Source organism: Sciurus vulgaris (assembly GCF_902686455.1).
Source record: "Sciurus vulgaris genome assembly, chromosome: 18".
Classification (NCBI taxonomy): Eukaryota; Metazoa; Chordata; class Mammalia; order Rodentia; family Sciuridae; genus Sciurus; species Sciurus vulgaris.
In genome coordinates this window covers 23,213,073-23,239,905 of record NC_136479.1, presented here as the reverse complement: position 1 = coordinate 23,239,905, position 26,833 = coordinate 23,213,073, and the positions used below count along the sequence as shown (strand labels likewise).

Sequence of the window (26,833 nt, the reverse complement as noted above, 5' to 3'; positions counted from 1 at the left end):
TACCACAGTGAGTCTCAGCATCATGTACATCCACAAGACTGGGGTCCTAACTAAAATAAGATATATTCCATGTTTGTATAAATGCATCAAAATAGATTCTACTGTTATATATAAGAACAAATAAAAGGTTTTTTTAAAGAATGACCTCTTGTGGAGCAGCATGTTCCTGATATGGAATTCAGAGTGCAATCAAATCATTAACCATATGCAATCAGTACTCTCTTCAACACATGCTAGAATTGATGAGAAACACCTGTGTGTTGGTTCACCCCAACGACCTTTCCAGGTGGAAGAGTAACCAGTGAGGGCTGCCCTTCCTGTCCTTGCCTCCTCCCCTCAAGTCTCTCTCCACAGCTCCATCAGCAACAGCCCTGAGAACAGAGTGAGTAGAGTAAGAGGTCAGGTTATCCCCAACATAGGGATGGTCATAATCCCCACTCTGGTTAACTGTCTTGGCCTGACTCCAGATCTGAGCTGATCAGAGTTCACCATGGTAAACGGACCCCATGGGCATTATTGTCCAGGACTTACCTCCATAAAAGGCCTGAACTTCAGACCTTTAATATGTTTACCATTAAAAGTACATACATCTTTTCATGCATGTTTTAATTTATTAATGCAAGCATTTAAAACACACCTTTTAAAAAATGTTCTGACATTTCTTCATTCACTATATTTGGGGCCTCAAAAAGTGGAAGTGGCTTAAACCTCCTTTGACCTGGAACTGGTTGAGTTGCAAGAGAACTGGGGCAGTGTCCCTCCTGAGGGGATACTCCTCCCTTCCAGTTGCAATCCTGACCGATGCTAGAAGCCAGCTTTACCTAGTCATTTCATTCCCAATTCCATTTGAGAAATCTGGACTGAAATTCCCAAGACAAAGCTAAGAGCTGACATGACAGTATTTTACTAGCAACAGGGAAGACAAGGAGGCACAGAACTCCTTCTGTGTGCTCTGAAGTCCACCTTCTGGAAATGGAACGGGTAACAGGATGTCTAACACTAAGCTGAGAATTCAGACATTGTCCTGAAAGTAATGGGAGCCACTGAAGATGGATGAGAATGAGTGACTCATTCAGTTGTGTATTTTAGAAAGATCATTGGTGGCTGGCAGAGGGAGGGAGATTGGGGCCTGAGATTACAGTCCATGAATTTCTGGGTAGAAATTCCAAGTCCTCTAGACCATGGCAGAAACCCTATCTATGGGGTTTCCAGTTGGAGCCTTGACAAGATGAATAACCTTTCCCAGACAAGACACTTTCTGTAGACATACTGCATTTTCCCAAAAAGTGAAAGCAGCCCAATCCCAGTCTCCCTCATGAGGAATATTCTTTCCCCTTGGGCCCAATGTAGATGAGAATAAGAGAACTGGAAAACCTATCAGGGGAGAGTAGGTCCAAAGGAGAACAGGAAGTCATTTTTCACTGGGCAACTTGGGTGTCTAACGTTCCACTTTCTGGGGCAAGCTGTCCATTTTCTTCCTCCATCATTTCCTTATATTGACGTTTGAAGAAGCCAACCTGTGGAGATCAGAAGTCCAGTGAAAGACAGGAAAGGTAATAACTGGGGAAGAGGGAAGGATCACCATTTCTGGAACTCTTACTATGTTCAAAGCACAGCATGAGGAGCTTCGTACTCATCACCACTTAGAATCAGATAAGATTCTGTGAGCCATAAGTATAATCAGCTTCACAATGAAAAAAACTCAAAACCCAGAGTCGACCAGGCACTTGCCTAGAGTCAAAGAAAGAATCGATGGCAGTATCAACATTCAAAACCCAGTCTTTGTGGCTTTATGTTATATTCTGCAGAAGGAAAGAGTAGAAAGGTGAAGGAGGGAAAAGAAAGGGAGAGAAATGAGATCTGAGAATCAAGAGGGGAAGATACAAACATGGGGAAAAAATTGGTGACTGATCATATCATATGGGGAGGGAGTTTCCTGTATGAAAAGACATACTGAGAATGTACATCCAACCCAAAATGAGTTCTTTCTTACCCTGGTGGTTAGATAAAACTTGCCTTGTACAGTATGGCAGTGATGAGAGCCAAGAGCAGCAGACCTCCTACACAGCTGCCCACGATGAGGGGGATGGGGTTGTGGACTTCATACTTCTCCAGCACTGTTTTCATCTGGGGTAGAGTGACCCCATCAGGAAGTATTGGGCCTTGTTCAATCTCAGAAACCCCCAACCCCAACAGTTGCCCTGGCTTTAGCTTCCTCCCCTCCTTCCCTAGGCTCTGCTCCAAGAGGTGAGCACTCATACTCTTAAGGGCAACTGTCTTGCCCTGGGACCTTCCTCCCTCCTCCCTCTATGCTTGTAAACCCCTCACCCAGAAGCACAAATTTAGCACCAGGAGCCTTTTACCAGCCTGACAACTGACTACCACAGAGTCACTACCTGGGCTCTCAAAAATGCCTCCTGTCCTGGAAGCTGGGAATACACAGATCTGTCAAACGTGATTTCAGCCACACTCATGACCAACACCTTCTTCTGCAATGTCTGCAAGAGAGTTTTAGGGTGAGGGGAGCTAGGGAATTACCTCTGAGGGAAGCTCAGAGTTCAGCAAATGAACAGACCCCCCCCCAGGTACCATGTGAATCTGGGAGAGGGGCTTTGCCATTGGGCCTACACACCTGGCTGACCCAGCTGAAGCTGAGGTTGCCCTTCAGGATGAAATCAAGCTCTTCCTGGATGCCAAAGGAGGGGATGTCACAGCGGAACCTCAAGCAGTTAGCAATGGAACAGTCCTAGGTATGGAGACATAGTATCAGGTCATAGGAAGATGTGTTTGAAGGTAGAAGACAGCCTTAAACTGTATGATTTGAGAGAAACAACCACATTTGAATACAAGAGGGCTGTTCAGCAATTTCCTATCTGATGTAATATGATTCCTGAATTGAATACCTCTGATATGTGGCTTAAAGTGGGAAATAGCCCAGAGCCCACCTCACCAGCACAGGATTCTTATAAATATGAGTCAGGAAGTCAGACTCTCTGGGAACTAGTCTCTCTGAAGAGCAGTGAATGGACGGGTTCTGGGAGAAGACATGAAAAGAACAAGTCTCAGTTGGGACATTGGCAGTTCAAGAGGAAAGCAGGGAATTCAGGTAAAGGATATTCATGGAAGAACCAAACACAGTCCTTGAGTACCTGGAGGTGAGAGACCTCCACCTCTGTCCACACAGCAGCTCCATTCAGCTCCACAGGCACCCAGAAGTTGATGCTGACAGGCAGGTCTCGCTGTCCCAGGTTATTCACCTGCACACAGGGCAGTGAGGGCGGAGCCCATGCCAAACTCACATCTCTCCCTGCTCTCCAGTTCCAGAGCTCCTTCTCCAGACCGAGCTCCTTTGTCTCTACCACTTGCCTGGTATCTATGCTTGGCTATACTGCCTCCCTCCTCTGAAGATGAGAAGTTGAGGTACTTGGTGGATTGGTCATGGCTGGAGAGAGAAAAGGCATGAATGAATCTGAAGTCCTATGGTGGTCTCCTGAGGAGGCTGTGACTCTGGCTGAGGGAACAGGCAGTCAGTGGGGCCTTAGCATGACCTGGAATTAGGTCTTGACTGAATTGGGATAAAGGAGGGTTTGGGGAGTAGGGCCACACTTTGACATGGGTATAAAGTGCTTGCAGGAGCTGCCCACAGAGGAGACTTCTCAGGGAACTGAGCAGGGTGGGCAGCGAAAAGAATAGTTATTGCCACTGGCTCTCTGGGAGAGTTTGGGCCACAGCTGGCTTCTCTCTGCACCTCAGTTCTCCTTTCAGTCCTTCATGAGCATGTAGGATGCTGATGGGCATGTGGACACAGCAAAGATTTGGGGAGACTCAGGCTGACACTGGCAATCATGTGCCTACTGAGCATGGTGCCCCTTTCTGGACTCCCACAGCCCTTCCCTGGGGCCCTTCTCTCCTGTTTCCTTGGCTTTTCCTGACCTGGGGCTTGTAGGTGAGGGGTATCAACAACAGACCCTTCACTGGGTCTCATTGTCACAATACTTCCTGAGGTCTACTTAGGAGCAAGTCAAGAGGTGCCTTGACCAGGTAGGACATATGGTTGCTGGTCTCACCTCTAACCCTCACTGCTCCGTTCCTGGAGCATTTCTCCTTTGCCTGCATAGTCCAAATTCCAGTCCGCAATTCCTAATTTTAAGTTTCATTCTTCCTCTGCCAAAGGACTCCCCCAGAAATGTTTCAGACTGAGCCTAGGGCCCCCTTTGGGCATCCCCACCCACAAAGCCATATCTACAGAGTGTGGTTAAGGATCACAAATAACAAAAGATGGTATGCCCCATCTGTGGGTTCCCTGCAAGGAGGTGTGAGAGCCCCAGTGTACACCCCAGCAAACAAGTTCACAGCATGCATCTGGCTGGGAGCCCCCAAACATGCAGGTGCAAATGAGAAAGTGAAACTCTAAGCAGGAAGAGATCAGCTAGTGAGGTAAGTCCCATAAGAGCAGAGGCTTATATTTGGCTTTGAAGACACGTAGGAGCTCAATACATTTTTGTGGTTTGGTCATCCAAACCACAGCAGTGAGTTTCCAAGGGGAGGCTAAGACCTCCTGTAAGGGGAGGCCTCAGCTAACTTTTGAAGGGTCTATAGCATTGGGCTTGACTAACAGTGATTCTGGGAAAGGGGCCCTTGGCATTTGGGCAGGACACTTCTTTTCACAAAGCAGATTTATACCCATAGGGTATAAGACCCCTCTCCCCTTTTTCCTCTTGGCAAGAATAAGGACAGATGATCTGCTTGCTGCAGAGACTGGATGTCAGGGAGAAGTTGGATAAAAGGATAGGTCCTAAAATGCTGCTCAAGGAGGATTAGATAAGGTGTTTGGAAATAAGAAGGAGCCAGTGTTTAAGCAGATATCTTCTTTCAACAAGTGCCTTCCTAGTGTTTGCTCTCTCTTCTGCCATGAGGTGAGCACTTCTGCCATGATACGGGGCCTCACCACAGACCCAAAGCCAACAGATCATGAACTGGAACCTCTATAACTGAGCCAAAATAAGTCTTTTAGATTTAAGTTGATTATCTCAGGTATTTGTTATAGTGAGGAAAAGCTAACTAACACACCTATATCATCCAAGGGTACAGAAGAACCACAGAGCAGCCCTTGATGAGATTCTGGCTTGGATCAAGGTAACCTTGATACTAAATAAGGTTGTAAACCTTAAAGACAGGGGACATGTCTCATATATCCTAGGGAATCCAAGAGAATGTTTTTAAAATCTATTTTTGATATTTTAATTTTTCCCACATTTTCATTGGTGCATTATATTTATACATAATGGTGGGATTCATTGTTACATATTCTTACATGCACACAATAGGAACCCAAGAGAAAATCTTAAGGATTTTCAGAAAGTATTAAGACTTATAATCTCTATTAAATTATTAAATGTAGGATATAATATCATATCTAGCCTACAATGAGCAACCATTGATTAGTAAGCACTCCTGGAAGTATCACCTACCACTTGAAAGGATGATGATAAAACCTAAAATATCCCAGATGTTCAGCTACTGCTGCGGTGAGAACCGCTTCCTTCCCCCAATTAGGAAGATGCAGAAGAACCCTCTTAAGGTCTCAGTGGGATACCTGCTGATCACCGGATACACAGCGTACTTCACCGGAAGCTCCAGCTGGAAGGCGGTCTTGCTGGTCCTGGGGGTATTATTCTCACTGGAAAAGATGAAACGCCCAGTTTCCAAAGGCCCCAGAGGAGGAGGATGCGGGGTGAGGCTGGTGGTGAAAAGGGTGCTGCCCCTGAGCCTGACCCATCTCACCTGCTCACATTGGCTGCCAGAAGCAGCCTGTCTCCCAGCACAGCTTTGGGGGAGACATCAAAGGTAGCCACGAAGGTGATCTGAGAAAGAGGGACAGGGAGGTCACAAAGGAGAAAAGCAGGATGCAGGCAGGGAGCGGGGTGCAGAAGCCAAGCTGACCTGTGTGCCCCCGCGGAAGATGACATGATGGATGCTGCAGCTGGTTCTCCAGGCACCTTGGCTTCCAGCCGGGGAGCTGTCACATGTCAGGTGCAGGGGGCGCAGCTGCCGCTGATTCAAGGAAAAGGCAAGCAGAAAAAACCAGATGCTTATTTATTAGAATTTCATAGAGACTCTGTGATGTAATGATGGGGGATTTGTTTTAAAAGAGTTCAGCGAAAGAAAAAAACAAAGACAAAACAAATTGAGCACTCTACCTTCATGTTATGTTTTAAAAAGACCCTTAGGCTCTATCTGGTCCAACTTCCTCCCAGGGTAGAAATCTCTAATTATTAGAGTTTTCCCTTTTTATTGTTTTTAAAGGTTTTTTGTTATGGAAATTTTCAAACATACTCAAAAGTAGAGACTAGAAAATCCTTCACCAGGTATCCGTCACTCAGCTGAAGTTAACATTTTTCTATTCTTTTTTGAGTTATTCTCCATCTTTTCTTTTCCTGAATAACTTGTTTTTTAATAGAGCATTAAAATTATATGTAGTATTTGGGCTCATTGTGACAAAATCATGTATGCAAGGAATTGGACTTGATTTTCCTTTGCCCCTCCTGACCTCCCACTATTCTCCCTCCTCTGCTCTACTAAACTTCCTTTGGTGAAATTCCCTTTGGTACCTCTATATATGCATATAACATGATTTTCTTAAATTCATTCCATTTATTCTTTTTCTGAATAATTTAAAGCACATTCCAGACTTCATATTGTTCTATCCAGATTTACTTCAGTGTCTACACCAACCAATAACATAACCACAAGCCCCAATAAATCACACCCAGAAAAATGAATAGTAACTCCTTACTAAGCACTTCATGTTCCTTTTTCTTGGACAATCTTTGGATGTTTTTCAACGGCTCATTTGCTAAAATCAATACCTAACAAGTCTACACATTGCCTTTGGTTGATAAGTCTAGGAGCACTTTCAGTTTCAGGGTAGTCGCCCCCAGAGATTGTTTTTTCTAGTGGGTTCATTCACATGTTAACCAAAATAAGCTCTTGGAGTGGAAGACAGAAATAGAGAGGAAGAGCCCTCCCTAGGTGAACAAAGTGAGTTGCATGCCATTTTTCTCAGGTCAAATACTGCTTTTCTTTAAGTTCTCTAAAATGCCATTTCAGGAAATCATGTTTTCTATTCTGTAAAATGACTCGTAAAAGAGGTCTTTTGTTGTCACTGGCATTAAAAATAAATTCAGGGGGTTAGGCTCCATTGGAAATGTGCCCACCTTGCACATATAAGATACTGGGTTCAAATTCTTGGCACCACACATAAAAAAATAAAATAAAGGCATTATGTTAATAAGTAAATAACTTCAGAATAAAATAACTTGGAACTACTATAAAAAATGCTCCTGTTGGAAATGCTATATTAAAGGAGACATAGAAAACATAACAAATTTAATGTGCAGACCTAGTTTGGATCCCTGTTCAAATAAACCAGAGGCAAAAAGACATTTTTGAGACCATCAGGGAACTTTGACTATGGTCTAAATACCAAGGAATCATTCATTTTGTTGGGTGAGATAATGACTTTGCAGTTATTTAAGATGACATGTCCCCATTGTTCAGAACTACAGAGCAAAATAAGAATTCAATGTCTGAGATTTGTTTTAAAATATTTCAGCAAAAGAAAACGAAAGATGAAACGAATTGAGCAAAATGTTTAATAATTGAATCTGGGGATAAGTTTTTAGGAAATTTGTTGAACTATTCTCTGCTTTTGAAATATTTAAATTTTTCTCAAATTTTTTTGCAAAAAAACTTTCTCTTTGACTCCCTATAACCATAGTTCTGTCTTCTAGAAGAGACTGGCAAATAATAGCCCACCACCTAGTTTTTTAACTTTTTAAGATATTGATACACCTTTATTTTATTTATTTATTTATCTGTAGTGCTGAGAATCAAACCCAGTGCCTCACACATGCTAGGCAAGTGCTCTACCACCGAGCCACAACCCCAGACCCCCACTACTTATTTTTATAAATAAAATTTTACTGGATCCCAACTTTACTCATTACTATATACATTCATATCATTGTCTGCTCTCATTCTACAGCAGTGGAGTTGAGTGGCCAGGACAGAAACTGTATGAACAACAAAGCTGAAATATTTCTTATCTAGTCCTTTAATAGCAAAACTTTGCCAAACTCCAATTCAAAGCAATCAAATTCTTCTACAGACTCATATTTTAAAATACTTGAGGGCTGAGATATGTTTTCCTTTAAATGAGGATATGATATAGCATACAAAGAAATTTAAAGCAGGCTACCCTCCCTCTCCATACTACTAGCCTCCTAGGAACTTATTCCTGATAGTCAGTGTCTTTAAAATGCAATGTCCAGCCAGGCGAGGTGGCACATGCCTGTAATCCCAGCAGCTCAGGAGGCTGAGGCAAGAGGATCGCAAGCTCAAAGCCAGCCTCAGCAATTTAGTGAGGCTCTAAGCAACTTACAAAGAGCCTGTATCAAAATAAAAAATAAAATGGGCTGGGGATGTGGCTTAGTGGTTAAGCCCCTCTGAGTTCAATCCCCAATACAAAAAAAAAAAGCCCAAAGTCGAATATTGCAGGCATGAGCAAAAACGTCAAATAGCACAACAACATCCATCCAAACAAGACCAGCCCAGACTGCTGGACCACTACAGGCTGCTAAGTAGTGGCCACCAGCCTGAGCTTTGAACCTAGCACAGGTCTATCCTGATTCCCAGCCTCTTCCATCCCCAGAAAGAATACCTGACCCCCTGCCACACGTCGATAGGACAGCCCTGCGGGGTAGGAGAAGGTGATTGTGGTTCCATAGGAATCTTCACCATCATTTGACACTGTTACTTCTGCGTTCAGCTCCAGGTCACTTCCCACCACCAAGGTCTTCATGCTGGGTATTTGGGTGGGAGGAAGAGATGCCTCTGTGACTGAGGCTAGAAATGTTCTGGGAATAAAATGTGGGCTGGGAAGGTGGAAGGTAGACAGGTGACAGGTTCTTAATCCTGGATGGTAATGTTAGGGAGCCAGAGACAAGAGCCCCAGGTCCTGGGAGTGAGGTTGGGGCGCAGGGTCAGATCCAGGCAGGTGGAAGCTCACCCTGAGAAGTCAAAGTTGATACCAAGGTCATCCTGGCAGATGTGGTCAGCCCCACAGTTCTTCTCAAAGGGGAGCTGAGAGAAAGGCAATGTAGAACTTTCCAGAGATTCAGAGGCCCTCTTGTGTTACCCCTCTGGGAGACCCCAACACCAAGACTCACCGAGGCTGTGAAGTACGTCTGAGCATCTGCAGCCAGCATAGGCCGGAGGTCTCTGAGGGAAGGGATGGGCTTGCCCTCCAAAGACAAGTTGAGACGCAAGATAATTGGGGTCAACGATTCCTCCACACAGGCCTCGAAGACATTAAAGGGAGGGTGTTAAAGAACGTACTGTGCAACGTTACTAAGTGCATCTGTGAACAGGGTGATAAAGATAGCAATCTGCACACTCAGTAAACATTTGTTGTTATTATCCCCACCATGCAGAATTTTTGCCTAGTACTTGCACATGGCTCCCTTAATTCATTCAGTGTCTTCTCAAACTGCACTCCTTTGAGAGGCTTCCCTGAAGTCCTCGTGATTTTTGTCTTTCTTCTTAGTAGTTATCGCAACCTGACACATTATCTAGATACTTGTTTGGTTTAGGTTCCCCCCAACACCACCCAGAACCTCCCTGTAAGCAATAGCTTCTTTGTCCCCTGCTGTGTTACCCTAGGACAGGGCCTGTGTCAGGAGTAAAGCCAGAAATAAGTGCCCACTGAATGCCTAAAAGATGGATCTCAGCCTGAAGGAAGCTCTGAAGTTCTTTCAGCAGCCCTCTTCTTTCCTGAAATCCAACTGTGTAATCTCTGGCAGTTGCAGCCAACCTGGTTCATTCATTCACTCATTTAGCTAACATGTATTAAGCACCATCTGCATTCCAGATTCTATGCCCTTTTCTTTCCCTGACCAGCCTGCTGCCAGCCTCCAAATGGCCTCTACCCACATCTCTCCCTGCATCCATCTGAGGATCCCTCACCGGAAGGAGCAGCTTCACAGATTCACAGTACTTGTTCAGTCCAAGGTCTTGGACACGAGTCAGGGTCCGGGTCATTGTCTCCTCAAAGATAGCACGGGGACTCAAGCGGCCAGGGTCAAGGGCTAAGTCATAGGTCACAGAGCTTTGGAGTTTATCTATAGGGGAAAGCAGGGCATGCGGAGGACTGTGGACCAGAAACTCCCCGGGTGAGTCAGGCAGGAGAGAATGAGTCCGACATGGGAGTTCTCCAGAGGTCAGGGTGCTTAGGTCAGAGAGGAGAGTACTCACCTTGTTGGCCCTTGGGACTTTCATAAATATCAATACAGACAGTAGCACCACCCAGTTCCTGGACAGAGGCCTCCTGCTCCTGACACTCAAACAGAGCCCTAGCGATCTCTGCAGGTGTGAAATGTATGGTCACCCACACTCTGAGGACAGGTCTGGTCCTGTGGGCAAAACATGGAACTGAGAACAGGTCCTTGGCTCCCGAAGCACAACCTGCAATGATATCTGATTTGAACCTAGGACCACATGGGGAATGTCTGAGGAAAGCTATTCTTACCTGAGCAGCAGCACTTGTCCCTGGGACCCCACAACCAGATCCACCAGTCCATCCATGGTGAGGTCCTGACCCCCGCTCAATGACTGCCCGAAATACTGGAGCGCGGGGGAAATCTGGGAGCCTGCAATTCTCTATTCAGAAGAGAAAGTGAGTCAGGATGGATGTGGTTGGTCCTCCAAGAGTTCCTATGTTGGAGGTTTAGTCCTTGGTGCAGCAGAACCTTTAAGAGGTGGAGTCTAGGGGGAGGTGATTGGGTCTTTGGAGGCATTGCCCTCACAAAGCATTAAGTAGTTCTTATGTGAGCCCAGTTAATTCCCTAGGGAATTGTTATAACAGAACAAGACGTCCCTGTTCCCTATTCTCTCTGATGTCTTGTCTTGCCATGTAATCCCAACTTCTTACACATGTTCCCACCATGATGCCATCTGCCATGATGTGATGGAGCCACAGGCTCTTGTGAGAGTCAGTGCCATGCCATTTGGACTTTCATCCTCTAAAACTGTGCTAAATAAACCTCCTTTCTTTATACAATATTTAGCCTCAGCTATTTTGTTGTAGCAACTGAAAATGGAGTAAAACAGGGGGGTTAGGGGACAAGTTGGAAATAAGCAACAAGAAAAATAAAGAGGTATGAATGTGAAAGAGAGAAAGAAAGGATGAGTCATAAAAAGAAGTCACCAAGAAGGGCCTAAAAAGAGGTTAGAGTGGGGAACTTTTGACTGAAAAAAAGAAATAATTCCTAAGAAGTGGAGATTCGAAATCTGTCCTGGTGACCTGAGTTCCATTCATTCAGTTAGTCCCTGATTCCAATCAAATGACTTCTCCACAAATCTTACTGCATCTGTTTCCTCATCTCCTGCAGGAAATAGTAATACTTCCAAGTGTAACTACAAGCGTAGATGAATTTATTCACATAGTTTTTAAAAGAGCACCTCGAGTATGGTCAACAGTCAATGACTTTATGATGAATCTTCAGGTTGAAAGTGACCACAGAATCCATCTAGTCTCGCCTCCCCTTTCACAGATAAAGGAGAGAGGTTGGGGAACTGTGCCAAGTTCCCACGGCCTTTCAGAGGCCAACTCCAGACCTTAGACCATCTACCTCTAAGCCCCAATCCTAATCTCCTTAAATCTCTGGGAGAGCAACGATTATTGAGAGGAATAATGAAATAAAAAGAGAAACTTACCAGTTACTAAGGGTGGCAAGGCTAGGTGGGGTAGAAACGGCCCAAACGGTCAAGTAGTCAACACTCAGGGCCTCACCGCTCAGGGCCCCAACACTCAGATAAAGCTAACCTCAGCACTGTGTCCCAGGGTCAGTGCAGGAGCCAGTGGAGGACAAGGCAAGGCCTTTCCAGGCAAGTGTGTGACAGACAAGGGGAAACCATGGTGGGTCAGTGACTCCAGAGAGGCTTCCTCTTGGAGTCAGGCCTTGTGGGTAGAACCCAAGTGATATTTGTAATCAAGGATCTACCAGATGTGCCTCTGAGCCCTTCTGGCAAGTGGAACTTAAATCAGTGTGGACTGAATGTAGTTTCTTGTTATTCTCAATAAGGTCTTTCACCCTCTTCTTTAGACCCCCTCTTCTTTAACCTGTATTAACAGTAATCACAACAATAATAGATTATAAGAGTCTAAAGCCCATTATGAGCACTCCGTACCTGCTCACCCTCACAGCAGCAGCTGTATGTGAGGTTGGTTCTATTATGATCACCATTTTAAGAGAGAGAAACTGAACACAGAGAGGTGAGTAACCTGACCGATGACACCCAGACATTGGCAGAACTACAAGGACCTTCCTTGATACTTTTATCATGCTACTTTCTGTCTCCTTCTATTTGCCTATTCAGTCCATTTTATATAAATGCAATCATGTAATATGTGGTCCTTTGTGATTTGTCTGTTTCACTTAGTCTAGTGTTTTCAAGGTTCATCATGTTGTAGTATGTATCAACTACTACATGTATCAATTTATGGTTGAATAATATGCTATTGTGTGGGCATACCACATTGTATTTATCCATTCCTCTGTGGATACACATTTGGGTTGTTTCCATCTCTGAGCTATTATGAATAATGCTGCAAAGAACATTCTCATGTACAAGTTTTTGTGTGGACCTCCAGAAGTGGATTTGTTGAGTCAAAGAGCAACTCTACATTTAATCTTCTGAGAAACTGCCAGACTATTTTGCAAAGCAGTCATACCACTTTATAGTTCCACTAGCCGTGTATGAGGGTACCAAATTCTCCACATCCTCACCCAATCGACCGTTTTGATTCTAGCCATTTTAGCAGGTATGAAGTTGCACCTCACTGTGGTTTCGATGTGCCAATGCCTGATGACTAATAATGTTGAACATGTGTTTTGTGAGCCCCCCACCCTGCTTTTTGTTTTTAATTTTTAGAGAAACATCTGCTCAGAACCTTTGCTTGTTTTTTAATTGGGGCTTCCTTGATATTTTTTCCCCAAGGCAATCAACCCTCTCTTCTCAGGGAAATCTTGCTCCACTGAGTGGAAGCTTCCTGCCTAGAAGGGCATTTGGTAATCACTAATGGCAAGAATGGAATTAAATCAGACAGCATCCAAGGAGATGAAGGGGTGAGTGGACAGGCTAACTGAGCAACAGGGAGCCACTGAAAGGCTGAACACTGAGTTGGAAAGTCGGAAAACCAAAACCTCCCTAATGGTCATTCCTGGTCCACTGTGCACCTTGAACAAGTCAAGTAACATCTGTAAAATGGGTTTGATAAACTAAGAAAATCAAGGGTTGTATGTTTTATCTCATATGTGGAAGCTAGAGAGAAAAAGGGGGAAACGAGGTAGAGGGGGATTTCATGAAAATATAAGGGAGGCCAGTGGAGTAGAGGCAAGGTACCAGGGGGGAGGAGGAGGAAAAGGAAAGGGGAAGTCCTGGGGAATTCAAGGGGCCAATTATCCTGTTCTAGTGTGTGCATGCATGAACATGTGGCAACAAATCCCACTGCTATGCATAATTATAATGTACTAATAAAAAGGTTAAAAAAGAAGAAGAAGAAGAAAACAGGTTTGCTAATGCCTATGTACCTTGTAAAACTGGGGGATTAAAAGGCCTGGGAGGGAAATCACTCAAGTTTCCAGTCTCCATACACAGCAGGGCAGGCAGCAGGCAGCATTCCCATGCCTCACTTCTTCAGGTTTTACTCCCTCCCACAAAATGCCCAGTACTGTGGCAGGGAGGCAAAATGAACTAAAGGGGGAAATTTTTCCAGGTGACAGTATGAAAGGGGGAGAAGCAAAGAGGAAGTTGTCAGTGACAGGAAAAAGTGACTGTGCTTCACCTGGCTGTGGGAGGTGCTGATGTCCAGTCCTGAGGTTCCATGAAATAAGTAAACAGCACCCTGGTTCTCCTGCTCTCCAGGGGCCCCAATGGCCACATCTGTCAGATGATCCCCATTAACATCCCCCAGCACTGTCAGAGCTGCTCCAAAGCGCCCCCAGGGATGGCCCTGCTCCCCACGGAGAATGACCTCACACCGCCACCTGCTCTGCTGTAGAACAAAAACCAGGGCCAGGGCCACTCCAGGCAATCCTACACCCCACACCCAGGCCCCACCCAGCCCAGGTCCCATCACCACTCACCCCCCTGGGCATGGGGCACACGGACACCTGCCCTCCTCGGGTCTGCTCATAGTAATGGGGGGCCCCAATGAGGACCAGGTCGGTGCTGCCATCTTTGTCCATATCCACAGAGCAGAGGGAAGCCCCAAAATAGGAGCCGACCTGAGGGCAGAGTCTGAAGTCATCCTGCCTGCCCCTGCCAGAGGCACCTCCTTTCTGGGCCAGGCCCTGCCCCTCCCAGGCACCAGGACCTACCCCTCGCCCACACTGTCCCTTCTCCTTCCCTGCCCCTAGTCACCCTGTCCACCCTCACCTTCCATTCTGGTTTCCTCCACACCAACCTGGGTCCCTGTGACTTCAGCCTTCGGCCGCCATTGCCCAGATGTCTGGGTGAAGATGACAACCTTCCCGGTGTGCTGGTGGCGAGGGGCCCCCAAGACCAGGCTGTGTACCCCTTTCCAAATGGCCAGCTCACTGGAGTAACCTGAGGGGGCTCAGCCTCAGCACCAAGGCTTCTCCTCCCCTTCCCAGCAGTTTGTCACCCCCCTGTCCCCCACCCACAGCCTTTTCTCACCCAGGTAAGAGTCCCTCATGTCCACATTCTCCTGAGACATGTTGATGAAGGTGGGGTTCATATGTGGGGGGTACAGGAAGGCACCTCCAGACCAGCTGAAGCTCCCCACAGCCCCCAGAACTGGTCCATCCTGGGAGGAAAAGAGTCCAAGGCTGAGCAGAACAAAGCAAGAAGCCACCTAGTGCAAGGAAAGTCTACCACCAGCCCCACACAGCCGTGCTTCCCCTTTGCCTTCCCTCCTCCCCACTCTTCCTGATTCTGCATCATCAGCCTGAAGGGACCTCACTCACAGGTGTGAGCACAGCGCTGAAGCCCTCCTGGGACATTTCCATTTCAAAAGAGCTACTGCTCACAGTCTGTGTACCTGGGGATGACATGATACTTGGGTTTTAGGGAGAAAGATGAGCTTTTCCAAGTCCAGGAAGGATTCTTGGGAGAATCTAAGATTGGAGATCAACACCTACAGCAACAGTTACTGCCCATGACATGGGGATCTAGATTTAAAAAGGAAAAGCCCTTGTGGATGAGGATTTCTGAAACAAGTAGCTCTGACTTACCCTCAATGGCAAAAATCTTCTCCTGGAGCTGGTTTTGAATATCCTTCAAAGCACCAAAGTCCTCCACTTTAAATATGTATTCATGAGAGGGCCTCGATGCAATGTCATTTAATTCTTTCCAGGAGTGTATATTTTGAAAAGCCTGTCCAACCTGTCCCCAGAAAAGACCAACTCCATGAAAATAAGAAATATAATATGCCTGTATGTACTGGGTGTTGATGTCTTCCAAGAACCCTTCAGGGTCAGTCTCATAGCACAGATGAGAGAAATAAGACTCAGATTGCATCAAAAGTTTTGAGGAAAAGGATTGTGAGTCCCCAAGCTGAGTTTTCATCCTGAAGACAACAGAAGATGAGAGAACTGGGGATTTTTACCCTTGAAAGAGAAGTTGCCTGATAGGAACTGGTGGGGGGAAGTGGTAGGCAGCATCTCCATGCCCTACCCCAATTGCATAGCGGATGACACCTGCTGCCTCAGCCATGGGAATGACATCCTTATAATCCAGGCGGTCCCCTGTCTTCCGCCCATCAGTGATGACAATCAGGATCTTGGTGGCATCTTTACGAGCCCCACTTTGGGTGGTGAATAGTTGGTTTCTGTCAGGAAAGAAGAGGGTCCAGAAGCCTGTGGACAAAACTGCAGCCTCTGATGCCTTTCTGAAAAGGAGGCCATGCCCCCTGCAGTCCCACTCGAGGGTCCCCAACTTGGCAAGGGGGTCCCAGGCTAGATTTCAGTCTCTGCCTATCCCTTTCTTGAGAAGCAGATTAGGCTCAAAGGAAGATCTGAATGCTTTGGGAAAGGAAGTGGGAGAAGTCTGGACTCACATGACCTTTTGGATGGCTGTGGCCGTGTGAGTGTACCCTCCCAGCTTGTGTACAAAATCCAGCAGCTTTAGAGGGTTTGAACTGGAGATGAAGTCGTTGAAAGTGAAGTGTGTCAAGAAATGGTTGGAGAACTGCATCAGAGAAAACTGGGAGACCCATATAGAGCTGGGACCTGAGACTGTTTCACCAGGCCCCCAGCCTTTCCCCAGCAAGCTCCCACCAAGCAGTGCCCAACGGACTTGCACCCCTCTCCCAAGAGCTCACCTGGGTGTTGGGGCTCTTGAACTGGCTCATCACAGCCTTCACGAAGTTTATCATTGTGGCAAAATCTTGGGAGGAGATGCTGCCTGAGCCATCGATCAGGAACACGATATCCTGGTCCTGCCTTGGGCACTCTAGGTAGGCAAGGAGGTGGTCCTGGTCCTCCAGTGGATACTCCCAAGAGCCCATGACCTTAGCTTTCTGGCCACAAAGACTCACTCTCCCAACACCTTCCCCCTCACTCCAATCTGGCCATCAGAGTCCAGCCCCCACATCCTGGTCTTCTCCTTGTCAGGAAGTAAGGCTTTCCTAACCCCCTGCCTAAAATGGGGCCCTTGAGTTTCCTTAGGTCTCAAAGAGGTTACAACTGTGATTGAGGGGCTTCACCCTGCATAGCCAGGCTTGTCAATCAAAAACCAGAAGAGTGAAAGTCCTTTCCAGATGGTAAGAAGCTGAGAGCCTCACCTCCCCGTGGACCTGACCCCACTTCTTCCCACTACCCCCAACTTCCCACAAGGAAAGAACCCTGTGCTAGCCCGTGGTCAGTGTTTGTTCTTTGGTCAGTGCTGAACTGTACTTTTATTCACTATTTTTAATATCATCCCTGGAAACAGCTACACACTGGTCTGATTCTGTTCTCAGCTTAAATACAGGCCCTTACTTTCCTCCTGGGCAAATGTAGAATCTCTCCTCAGAAAAGGAAACTTCCAGTTCAGGAGGGGAGACCCCCATTCCATTCCATTCCTGCCTCCGAGCTTCCCCTTTCTTCACTGGAGGGCTCCCACAGAAAGAATGGTGTCCTAAGGGTTCTGATGGCCCTTGTGTGTGGAGTCTAGACCCAAGGAGGTGCCAGAAGGGGCACCCTTCAGGGGTCAATGTCGTTTTCCCCAAGGGCATCAGAGTGAATGTGAAACCAGGGAGAGGTCTCAGTCTTCCATGGGTTTGCAGTGAGCTGCAAAGCTCACTGTTCAGCCTCCTTATCTTGGATCCCCATCAGCACCAGAGAAGCCAAGCCCTGTTTGTGCACACGCACACACACACACACACACACACACACACACACACACACACACAACTTAGATTGCACCCTCACCAACCATTCCCAGACTGCTAAAGTTGGTTATAACTATCTCGAGGCACGTTGGAGGAAAATGGACCCCCTTCTCTCTAAAAATAATAGCAGTGTACATTAATGGAGCTCTCATTTGGTGTAAGGTACTGTGCTAAACTCTGGTCACAGATCATCTTACTTTCAGTGTTGGATGTGTTGTTTGTACCCATTTGGCAGATGATGAAACCAAAGCTCAGAGAGGGTAAGATCACGGGAAAGGTTGAACAGTGATGGGACAGGATTTCAAAGCAAGCAATGACTCTCCAGCCACATTTGGAGCCACTACACTGTTCAGTAAACTTTTTTTCCTAGATTTTCACCCCTCTTCTTACCACTCTGGTAAAAAGCATCTCTGACCCCACTGCACCTCCAGTTGGATATATGTGAGTTCCCCAAAAGATCACCAAAAACTCACCCGGAAAGGCAGCTGGGAGCCTTTGGCCCTGCCTAGAGGGGGAGACCAGCAGGAAGCAGAGCCCAGTCAAATACATGTTCTCTCTGCATGCGTGATGTACGGTGGGGCCACAGGCCTGGAGACATAGAGGGCTGGTGGAAGGGGCTGTCCCTGTCCTGCCCACCCTCCCATCCACAAGATCCCCAAACTCAGGAGTCCCAGGTCCCACTTTTTCCCTTAGGACCCTATTGTGACTCAGGGAAACTCACCAGCAACTGGGAAGATGTGGTGGTGGCTGCCAGGGACAGGCCTAGGGACATGTTCACAGCCTCCGGGGGTACTAAGGAGACAGACATATACATGCTCACCCTTGGACAGTAAGAGATGGGTAGAGATCACCTCAACCTGGAAGATGAGGAGGCCTAACATGTGAAGGATGCTTCCAGGTCTTGATGGAGCTAAGGGAGTGCAGGGGTACAATGGGCTGGAAGTTCTTGAGGGGACAGGAACCTCCTGTTTGAGATTGAGGGTTTGCGTCCAGAGCTAAAGCTGGCCAGTGGGACTCTTGTGCTCTCCACTGGTCCCAAACCATTGGAGCCTGGTGCTGTGTCCCAGACAGGGGCAGTGACTCACCCTGCAGGTGGATGGGCTTGCATGTGCCCCTGATGTAGTCACACTGGTAGAGGCCACCTGTTTGGTTGTCAGCCTTTATCTCTTTGGGGGCTCCAACCACTACCCTGTGGGGAGACAAAGAACACTACTGCAAAGAATGCCTGACAGGAGATTGACTGCCACTCTAGCAAGTTTGCTGTACCTCTTTGAACCTCTATTTCATCTATAAAATGGAGATTAAAAATAATTTAAATTCTACAAGGGCAGGATTTTTGTCTGACTCATTCTCTGGTGTATACCCTGCTCCTGAGATATATAATAAATGCTAAATAAGCATTTGTTGAATGGTTGATTCCTCTTTAGGTTCTTGTGAGGACTGAATAGTGCCCATCTATAACATCCATGCTACAATGCCTGGCACTTAGTAAGTGCTCAATAAATGTTAGCTGTGATTGTTGTAAAAGCAAGACAGTAGGGTAGGAAAGGGAAGCACTGGGGTGTTGGGGGCTGGGCCATGTTGGCGGCGCCGGGATGGCGCCTGATCACATCGGCAGCGAGGAGGTTGATTGACATAAGCACACTCAGGTGATTTTTCTCCTCCACGCACACAATGTATGCGCATGTGTTCTCGAGCACTAATTGCCTGCTCCGATTGTCTCGCCTAATCTTTGCGTAAGAGGCGTGGCCCTGCTCTCCGCGTCCTGGAGGTGATATAAGCGTGGGCGGAGCGAGACATACACACAGCAGCCATTAGCTGCTGACACACAGCGCGGCAGTAGCCAGAGAAGACTCGCCATAGCAGCCACTAGCAAAAAAGCCAGAAGAAAGAACACAGCAGCGAGTAGGGGTAGCGGCAGAAGGCAGATTGCGGAACGGAGAACTGAGACGCATCACTAGGGGACCTTAGGTAGACACACCCTTAGTTCACAGGATGCAGGACTTTAAGGCGTGGCAGGCCTCTCTCCTTCTAAGCTCTAAGAAAAGCCTGTCTTTCTTTCAAAGTTTCTCTCTTAAGCAAAGTCTCTCTCTCCTCTCAAAGCAAGTAAACCTCATTTCCTCTATCCTCTATAAGTAAATAAGCAAGAAAGCAGTGCACTAAAGAGAAAGATAGAAGTGCCTCAGTTTCCACTCCACCACCCATAAGACCCGTGCAAGTTGTTGCTGCAGGCGGTGACAAATATCCATGGATTTTGGAACCACAAAGAGCCAGCGACACTGGGGACTGATTTAGAGCAAGTTACATTCCATGCTTTTATAATTGGATTGAGAATCCTAATGCTAAATATAACTAAAAAGAGCCAATAGAAATTTAAAAATAGGAATAAACAAATGAAAAATTTTTGAGAACAACAAGACAGTGTCTACTCCCAGACCAAACATTCATCACTAGGAAAAGTCACCACACCCAACAGAGAAAGAGTGAGATGGGGAAGGACAGGGTTCTGTGTGGGGAAAGAAGTTCATGAAAGCTAAAAGTAAGTCACGACCCAGTCCTCACCCGGAGTTGGCATACTGGACTACGCTGTGTCCAAATCCAGGGCTGTCCACATGGAAAGTTGTCACCTTCTCTGTATCCAAGTTGAAGCCAAGAGACGAAGCTGATGAAGAGGGTAAGAAGAGGGCTTTGGAGAAGGCTCTTCCTCCTGCCTGATGACCATCCCTAGATGCTCAGTGCCATCTTCCAGGGCCCCAGCTTCCTGCTCTACCCTCTAGGTCCACTACCCCAGAGTCCCCTGGCCTTCTGGGGTCCTAGGCTCATCCTGCTTTTCTCTTTTGCATGGTACACAGATGGCTCTTCAGCCATTGCTCCCTTGTCATTTTCAATTCTCCATTTCCACAGAGCAACAGCCAAGCTCCAAATACAATCCTTCCCTACCCTACCTCTGGAGCTTCAATGAGGGAAAGTCTATGTAAAAACAAGGCCCGAAGGGGCACTATGGACACAATACAAAATTGATTTGTTCTGCCTCTGAATGGTCAGTGTGGCTGACCTTTCTTCCTGCACTGAATTCTCCCCAAATCGGTTGTTTAATATCCTCTCCCTCCACAAACTCCAAATCCCAAGCCCTATGGACCAGCCTCCCCCTAGTGCCAAGTTTCTCTCCCTGCTCAGACCCTGATCCCCAGTTCAGGGCCTGGAGAACTCAACCCAGGTCTGCTAGTCCCCCTTCCTCAGGACCCAGACTCACCTATGAATACCAAGAGGGCCATCGAGGTCCTGCTCATGACTGGAAGGTCAGCCATGGGGCTCCTGAACTCCGGGGCTACCCAAGGAACCACTGGACAAAGGTAGTGAGGAAAGAAATGAGCAGAGAGGTGGTCAGGAACCCAGAGGCAGGGAGGGAAGTTGTCAGTATGACTCAGAGGTGGAGGCGGGGAACACGACAACCATGAGCCGAGAAGGGAACCCAGTCAGCCCACACACTCCTGGTCAGGCGTTGTCCTGATCAGAGATGGCTTGGCTTGCTTCTCTGGTCTTGCCGTTTTTTATTCCTGTGAATGCGAACCTCCTGACCTGCCTCGCCTCTCACTTCCCTTCTGCACTGACAGTAGGTTCCCCTTGATCTTGAAATATCTATCATTTCGGAGAGGAGAGAGGAACAGAGAGCAGCCCCTCAGGAATCTAATGGAAGCCCTGGTGAAAACCCTCTGCTTCTGACCTGGGAGTCTCTAGGCCAAAGAGTGGCTCATCTGGCCCCTAGGAGGAGCACAGAGTGGGCATTCGTTCATTCCTTGGCTCATTTATTTATCATTTATCAAAAAAAAAAAAAACTAATTTGAGGCTGATTACAAAAGTCCTTTGCTAGGCAGAAGGAAAAAAAAAAAAAAACCATAAACCACAAGGCCCCTGTCCTTGGGGGGTCAGTGGAGAAGGCAAATGGGTAAATAGCAAGATGGTTGCTGTAAGACATCACAGGGTGTCTTACCTGGGCTGGGAGGGTGTGGGTCTCCAGGAAGGCTTCCTGGAGGAAGCAGCACTTGAGTTGAGCCTTGAAGGAAACTGAAGTCAGGAGACTGCAGGTAGGGAGGGGGCATTTCAGAAGGGACTGTCAAATGTGAATGAGGCATGGGACAGAAGGGCCTGTTCATGAAGTCAGTGATGCGAATGACAAGAGTGGGAGGTCAGAAGACGAGATGAGATCAGGGCCTTGGAGTTGAGGGAGGGGAAGCAAGCCCTTTAAGACACGTTGACTTGATCCTGCAGGCAGAGGGGAGCATTAAAGAGAATTGGTGAGGACTGGGATCTTCACCTCCTGCAGGTGGGCTTGTGGATCTGGATTAGGGAAAAATCCTGGTTTGGAGATACCTTTTGGGCCTATCAAAAGAAGTGCTGGGAGAGAGCCTGGTGAGAATGTGAAGAGGGAGGAGAAAGATGGGTCTAGGGAAGCACCACTGTTGGCAGCAGAGCAAGAACCCACAAAGAGGGAAGAGGGAGGGGTAAGCACAGGGGCAAAGGGAGCTGGAGGAAAGGAACGCAAACACTGTCACAGGTTGCTAAACACCGAGTGAGGGCAGAAATGAGTGTGTTCCTGGTTCTGGCAACAGAGACCGTCAGCGACCTTGGAGTGAAGCATGCCAGGGTAGGGAGAGGCCAGGCTGCAAGGGCTGAGGTCGAGGGATGAAGGCAGCAGAGTCACCTGGAGGTGAGTATCTGCAAAGAGACTTCAAACACAGTATGGCTGGGGAAAGACCCTGGAATGCATGGAGCTAAAAAAAACTTGAGGGACAGAGAGAGACAGAGAAAAAAGAGGGCTGAATTCTGGGAAGGAAATGGGAACAGAAAAAAAGACTAAAGAGAAGGGGGAAGTGGTTCCGATTCTGGATAAATCGGAAATGCCTCAAACCAGAAGGCTGGAGACTTGAAATTAGTCTCATGGACAGGGTGAATGCCAGAGAGACCTTGGCCTTCCAAGATGGCACAAGTCCCAGCCTTTCTGTTGCCCCCTTTCCTCAGGGTTGGGCTTCATCCTTAGTGGGTGAGGGGGTTGACAAGAACACTAGAAGAGTAAGACCGCACATCTTCCCTCAAGCCACCCAACATGCTTCTTGGATGCTTCAGGATCACTGGAGATGAATTCCAACCAGAGAAAAACCAAGGTTAGACAGTTCATTTTTGCCAAGGACAAATTGGTATAAAAGTGTGGGACAGAAGGTGCCCTTAATATAACCCACCCATTTTACAAATAAGAGCAGTGAGGTTCTTACAAGGATCTTAGGGTGTCTGCAACTTACTAACTTATTTCAGTATTTGGGAAGTTTTCTCTTATTACCTCTGTGGACAACATTCCCATTCCTTTAGTACTTTCAAGTCCCTCTTAATCCCTATCACCTGAATATTTACTCTTTCAAGGCTATTCCAAAATTCCCATATGCTTTCTTCACTTCTCTTCATTCTGAGCCCCAACCAGTCCAGCACAGACATGGGACCATGTCCTTTGCTGCTATGGGATACCTGCTGCTGTGATGGACTCATGTCCTGATATCAGTGCAGTCAACCACAGGCGATGTTGCCTGGAAGAGAATTCTGATTGGCTGAGGCTACAGGTCTCCATTTGGAACTGGGATGGGTCCAGAGGCTTTAACCATAGGCACTGGACTGGGTAAGGGGCTGTTAGGTTTCACCCAGTGTTAGGTTTCACCAGCCCAGCACTGAATTTCAAGGCAAAGTTTCATGCTTACTATCCTGTCCTACACCCAGTATGGGGTCTTGCTCCATGCCATGCTGACTGAGATTGGGTCAGGGGTGGTAGAGGCAGTCTGTTGGCTGTCAAAGCTGACACCAAGCTTGAGTCTCACAGCCACAGACCTGCACAGTCTTAGGCATGTGCCCCAAGTTCATGTTACAACTGGTTATGATTCAGGTCTTACTCGACTGCCATCTTGTTCTTGGGTCCCTATCAGTCTTTCTTTGTGAAAATTAAAAGATGATAATTCATCTAGATGAGAGTCCATTAGGGGAAGCTACTACATCTCTTTTATCTTTGTTGCTCCAACAATTGGGCATTAGTTCCTGAGTAGACACAACCATAGGTCAGTATGTCTGTTGGGTGTGAGAATGGATGTGTGTTGAGGGTAAATGAGTTTGTGTGTAGACAGGTTAGATGAATGGAAGAATAGGGTGGTGAATGATTGGTAAACGGGTGAGTGGCTATAGTTTACTTTCTGCTGCTATAATGAAATACCACAGACTAGATACATTGTGAATAGTAGAATTTTATTGGACTCATGGTTCCGGAGGCTGGGAAGTTCAAGAGCATGGTGCCAGCATCTGGCAAGGATCTTCATGCTGCATCATAACATGACAGAAGAGCAAATGAGCATGTATAAGACAGACAGAATAATAGCAATAATAGCACTAAGCTACTTATAAAGAAAGAACTCTCATCATTAATTACCTCCTAAAGATCACACTTCTTAAACATAATACAACAGAAATTAAATTGCAACAAAGTTCAAGGCCAGCCTCAGCAACTTAGCAAGACTCTCTCTGAAAATTAAAAAGTAAAAAGGACTGCATATGTCACTCACTGGTAGAATGTCCCTGGGCTTAATCCCCAGTACTGAAAATAAATAAATAGATAGATAGATAAATTTGATATGATGCATTTATTGCTGTGTGTAAGAATAGTTTGTTTCTTTTTGTTGCTGAATAATATTCCACTGGATGGATGTACCAGTTTATGTGTCACTCAGCTGAAGAACATTTGAGTAGTTTACTGTTGTGGTGATTGAGTAAAGGTATTAAAGACCAAAAATAAATAATAAATAAATTGCAACATGAGTTTTAGATGGAATGTAGCAATGGGTGAACAGGTGAATGGGTAAATAGGAGGGAAATCTGCACAGATTTGAAGTTGATGAACCAAGCACTCGGCCCAGATCACCCTAAGGCCTCTTCAATAATAGTGTAAGTCAGAAGGCTGCCTCAGAAAAAGGCAGAAGCTTACTTTCTAAGGGACAAGCTAATGTGAATTGGTGCAAATTTAGGATAAAACAAGGATCTGCTTAGTTTGCATAAAAGACAAGTAGAAGGAAATAGACAATCAGGAAGACAACCAAAGTGCACCTGGTACACAAAGTACACAGACAATGAGCAAAGGGAAGAAGGGAAAAGCAACGGTGGGCTCATCCATCGTCAAAACTCAAGAGCCAAAGTGTGGTCCATTGTCCTTGCTCACACTTGGTCATGAATGATGAGTGATTTGGCTGAAATAAGAGTATATTACTTATTTTGTATTTAAATTTGGTGAATTAGAGACAGGAGAAAAGAGGGAGTGAAAACATAATAGAAAGGAGTTGATGAAAGAAAGGGGGTTGAGTTCAAGGTGTTGTTAACAGGCCTTGTCATGATCTGGGTTCCCCTTCCCTCGGAAGGTTCCATGGCACATCCCTCAAATCCCACCCTCAGTTTAAGAGCGCAGCCCACAGAAGACAGCAGGCAGATCTGTGTTGGATCCTGAGCTATTTGAAGTCTGCCCAATATTAGTCAGTTTAACCTAACTTCATAATCATCGGAATTCTCTTCTGCAAAATGAGAACAACAATTTCTACCTTACTGGGCAGTTGTGAAAATTTTAAGGAGACTGGAATGGCTTTGAAGGGGTTCAGAGCATGCCACCTCAAAATATGCCGTTTGGGCACTTTGATTGCTTTGAGCTGAAGGAGATAGAGCAACAGCAAACGCAGGAAGTCTCTCTGACCTTCCTGTTTCTGCCTGAAGCAGGACCTAAAACTTCCCATGCAAAGGATATTCTAGGGAGAAGAGAATATTCTATCACCTGAAATAAGTGATTGACACTGAGATGAATCTGTACAAAGAAAATATTACTAGAATTTATAACCCTTATCTTCCATTTATTTCCCCAATACATTGCCCAGTCACTTTCTCATAATTTACTGAATCTAGTCCAAGCCCCTTTGTCTTGTCACTATCATCATTCAATAATTAATTTAACAAGTATCTATTGAGCTCCTTACTCTTTGGTTGGCACAGTCCAAACATCACAGATACCACAATGAACAACAACCATCTCTGCCTTCGAGAGCTGATTGATTATAGCCAGGGCAAGGAAACAAATAGACTTTTTATTTTTTGTAAGAATAAAAACATATGGGCCAGAGAGCTCTTCAGAATGGCAATCATCCTAGGCTGGTTTTCCTAGATACAGAATCTGAGATTGCAATTTTTTGAAGGAGCATCTTAGGAGAAGGGGATGAGCCAGGATAGAGCAAGAAAAGAAGCTAAAGTGACTAGAATCTGACTTTGGCCTGATCCCAGAGGAAGCTGTGGAATATGAACTGCACCATGGAACAGGTCCCACTGGAGACCAGAGTTGCTCCATGGTGCTGCCTTTGTCCATCAGTCATAGATCACTGAGCACTTTTCCACCTCTCTCCCACCTCTCAACCCCACCACCCAGTTTCCTATTCAGCTAAGACAATTCTCCAGAGAAGGGAACAGTTGTGAGCCTTTAGCAACCAATGAGGCAACTGAAAAAATCGGTGTTAACCTGAAAGACTGGATCTCAGAGTCACAGACAGCAACTAGGGACTGTAAAATAGTTTGATCTTAACCTCTTTTTAGAGCAAAACGAAGGAACAAGGGAGTCCTAGGGAGATGAACTAAGAACACAGAACAGAACAGGCATCCAGGGTCTCAGGGAGATTGTGGGCCAAGTGGAGCTGTGCCTGGGATAGGCTGGGCTGGAAATGTCTGTCTGAATTGGAAGAGGAAGAATTCCAGAGAGGAGGAGTATGGCTTGTCATCACACTCAGTTTCTATATCTTGACCTTGGCTTGGTAGTAGGATGGCCCTCTGTAGGCAGATGTAAATATGGCAGAACTTGGTCACCAATGCCTCCAACTTGTGTTCACTCAACCTGGATTGCTGAGACACCTCATACTTCAATGGTCATGTGGGGTGGGAGGAAGATAGAGGGAATTATTTTAGCAATTGTTCTCCAAATTCTGTACTCAAATAGGAATGCCCACAGAGGATGTGGAAAGGAAATAGTTTATTCATTGTTTTTCAGTTGCTGAACCAGAGGATTGTGGAAACAAAGACCAACCAAATGAGAATAAGCAAAGGCAATTATTCAAAGATTATTATAGCAAGTAAGTCTGACACCATCACTGCAGAGACTTAAAAAAGCAGGCAGAGAAGTAGGAAAGCCTAAAGTAGAAAAAAAGGAAGGTTTAAGCATGCCCTGATCAGATGCTCTAAGCAGGCAGCTAGAAGCGGCTATCCTATGAGATTGGTTAAGTGTACGTGTTTGACTTTCTGATTGGTCATGAATTGGAAGCAAAGACAAAA

At 46.2% G+C, this 26,833-nt stretch overlaps 1 protein-coding gene across 1 annotated transcript; it reads right to left on the bottom strand.

Moving 5' to 3' along the window:
- Nucleotides 1–624: 624 nt before the first annotated feature.
- Nucleotides 625–20,861, bottom strand: LOC306650147 (integrin alpha-X-like). Its single transcript, XM_079121961.1, is given in 31 exon segments — nucleotides 625–1,438; nucleotides 1,440–1,517; nucleotides 2,017–2,127; nucleotides 2,397–2,498; nucleotides 2,633–2,746; nucleotides 2,951–3,034; nucleotides 3,150–3,257; nucleotides 3,367–3,442; nucleotides 5,597–5,680; nucleotides 5,785–5,864; nucleotides 5,944–6,054; nucleotides 8,723–8,864; nucleotides 9,071–9,144; nucleotides 9,231–9,362; nucleotides 10,027–10,181; nucleotides 10,315–10,472; nucleotides 10,589–10,719; nucleotides 13,907–14,116; nucleotides 14,208–14,348; nucleotides 14,528–14,670; nucleotides 14,761–14,890; nucleotides 15,051–15,124; nucleotides 15,318–15,468; nucleotides 15,760–15,913; nucleotides 16,142–16,287; nucleotides 16,406–16,536; nucleotides 17,929–18,043; nucleotides 18,177–18,247; nucleotides 18,541–18,644; nucleotides 20,018–20,117; nucleotides 20,709–20,861. Coding segments are annotated over 31 exon segments (3,492 nt in total). The 5' UTR covers nucleotides 20,764–20,861; the 3' UTR covers nucleotides 625–1,411.
- Nucleotides 20,862–26,833: the final 5,972 nt, after the last annotated feature.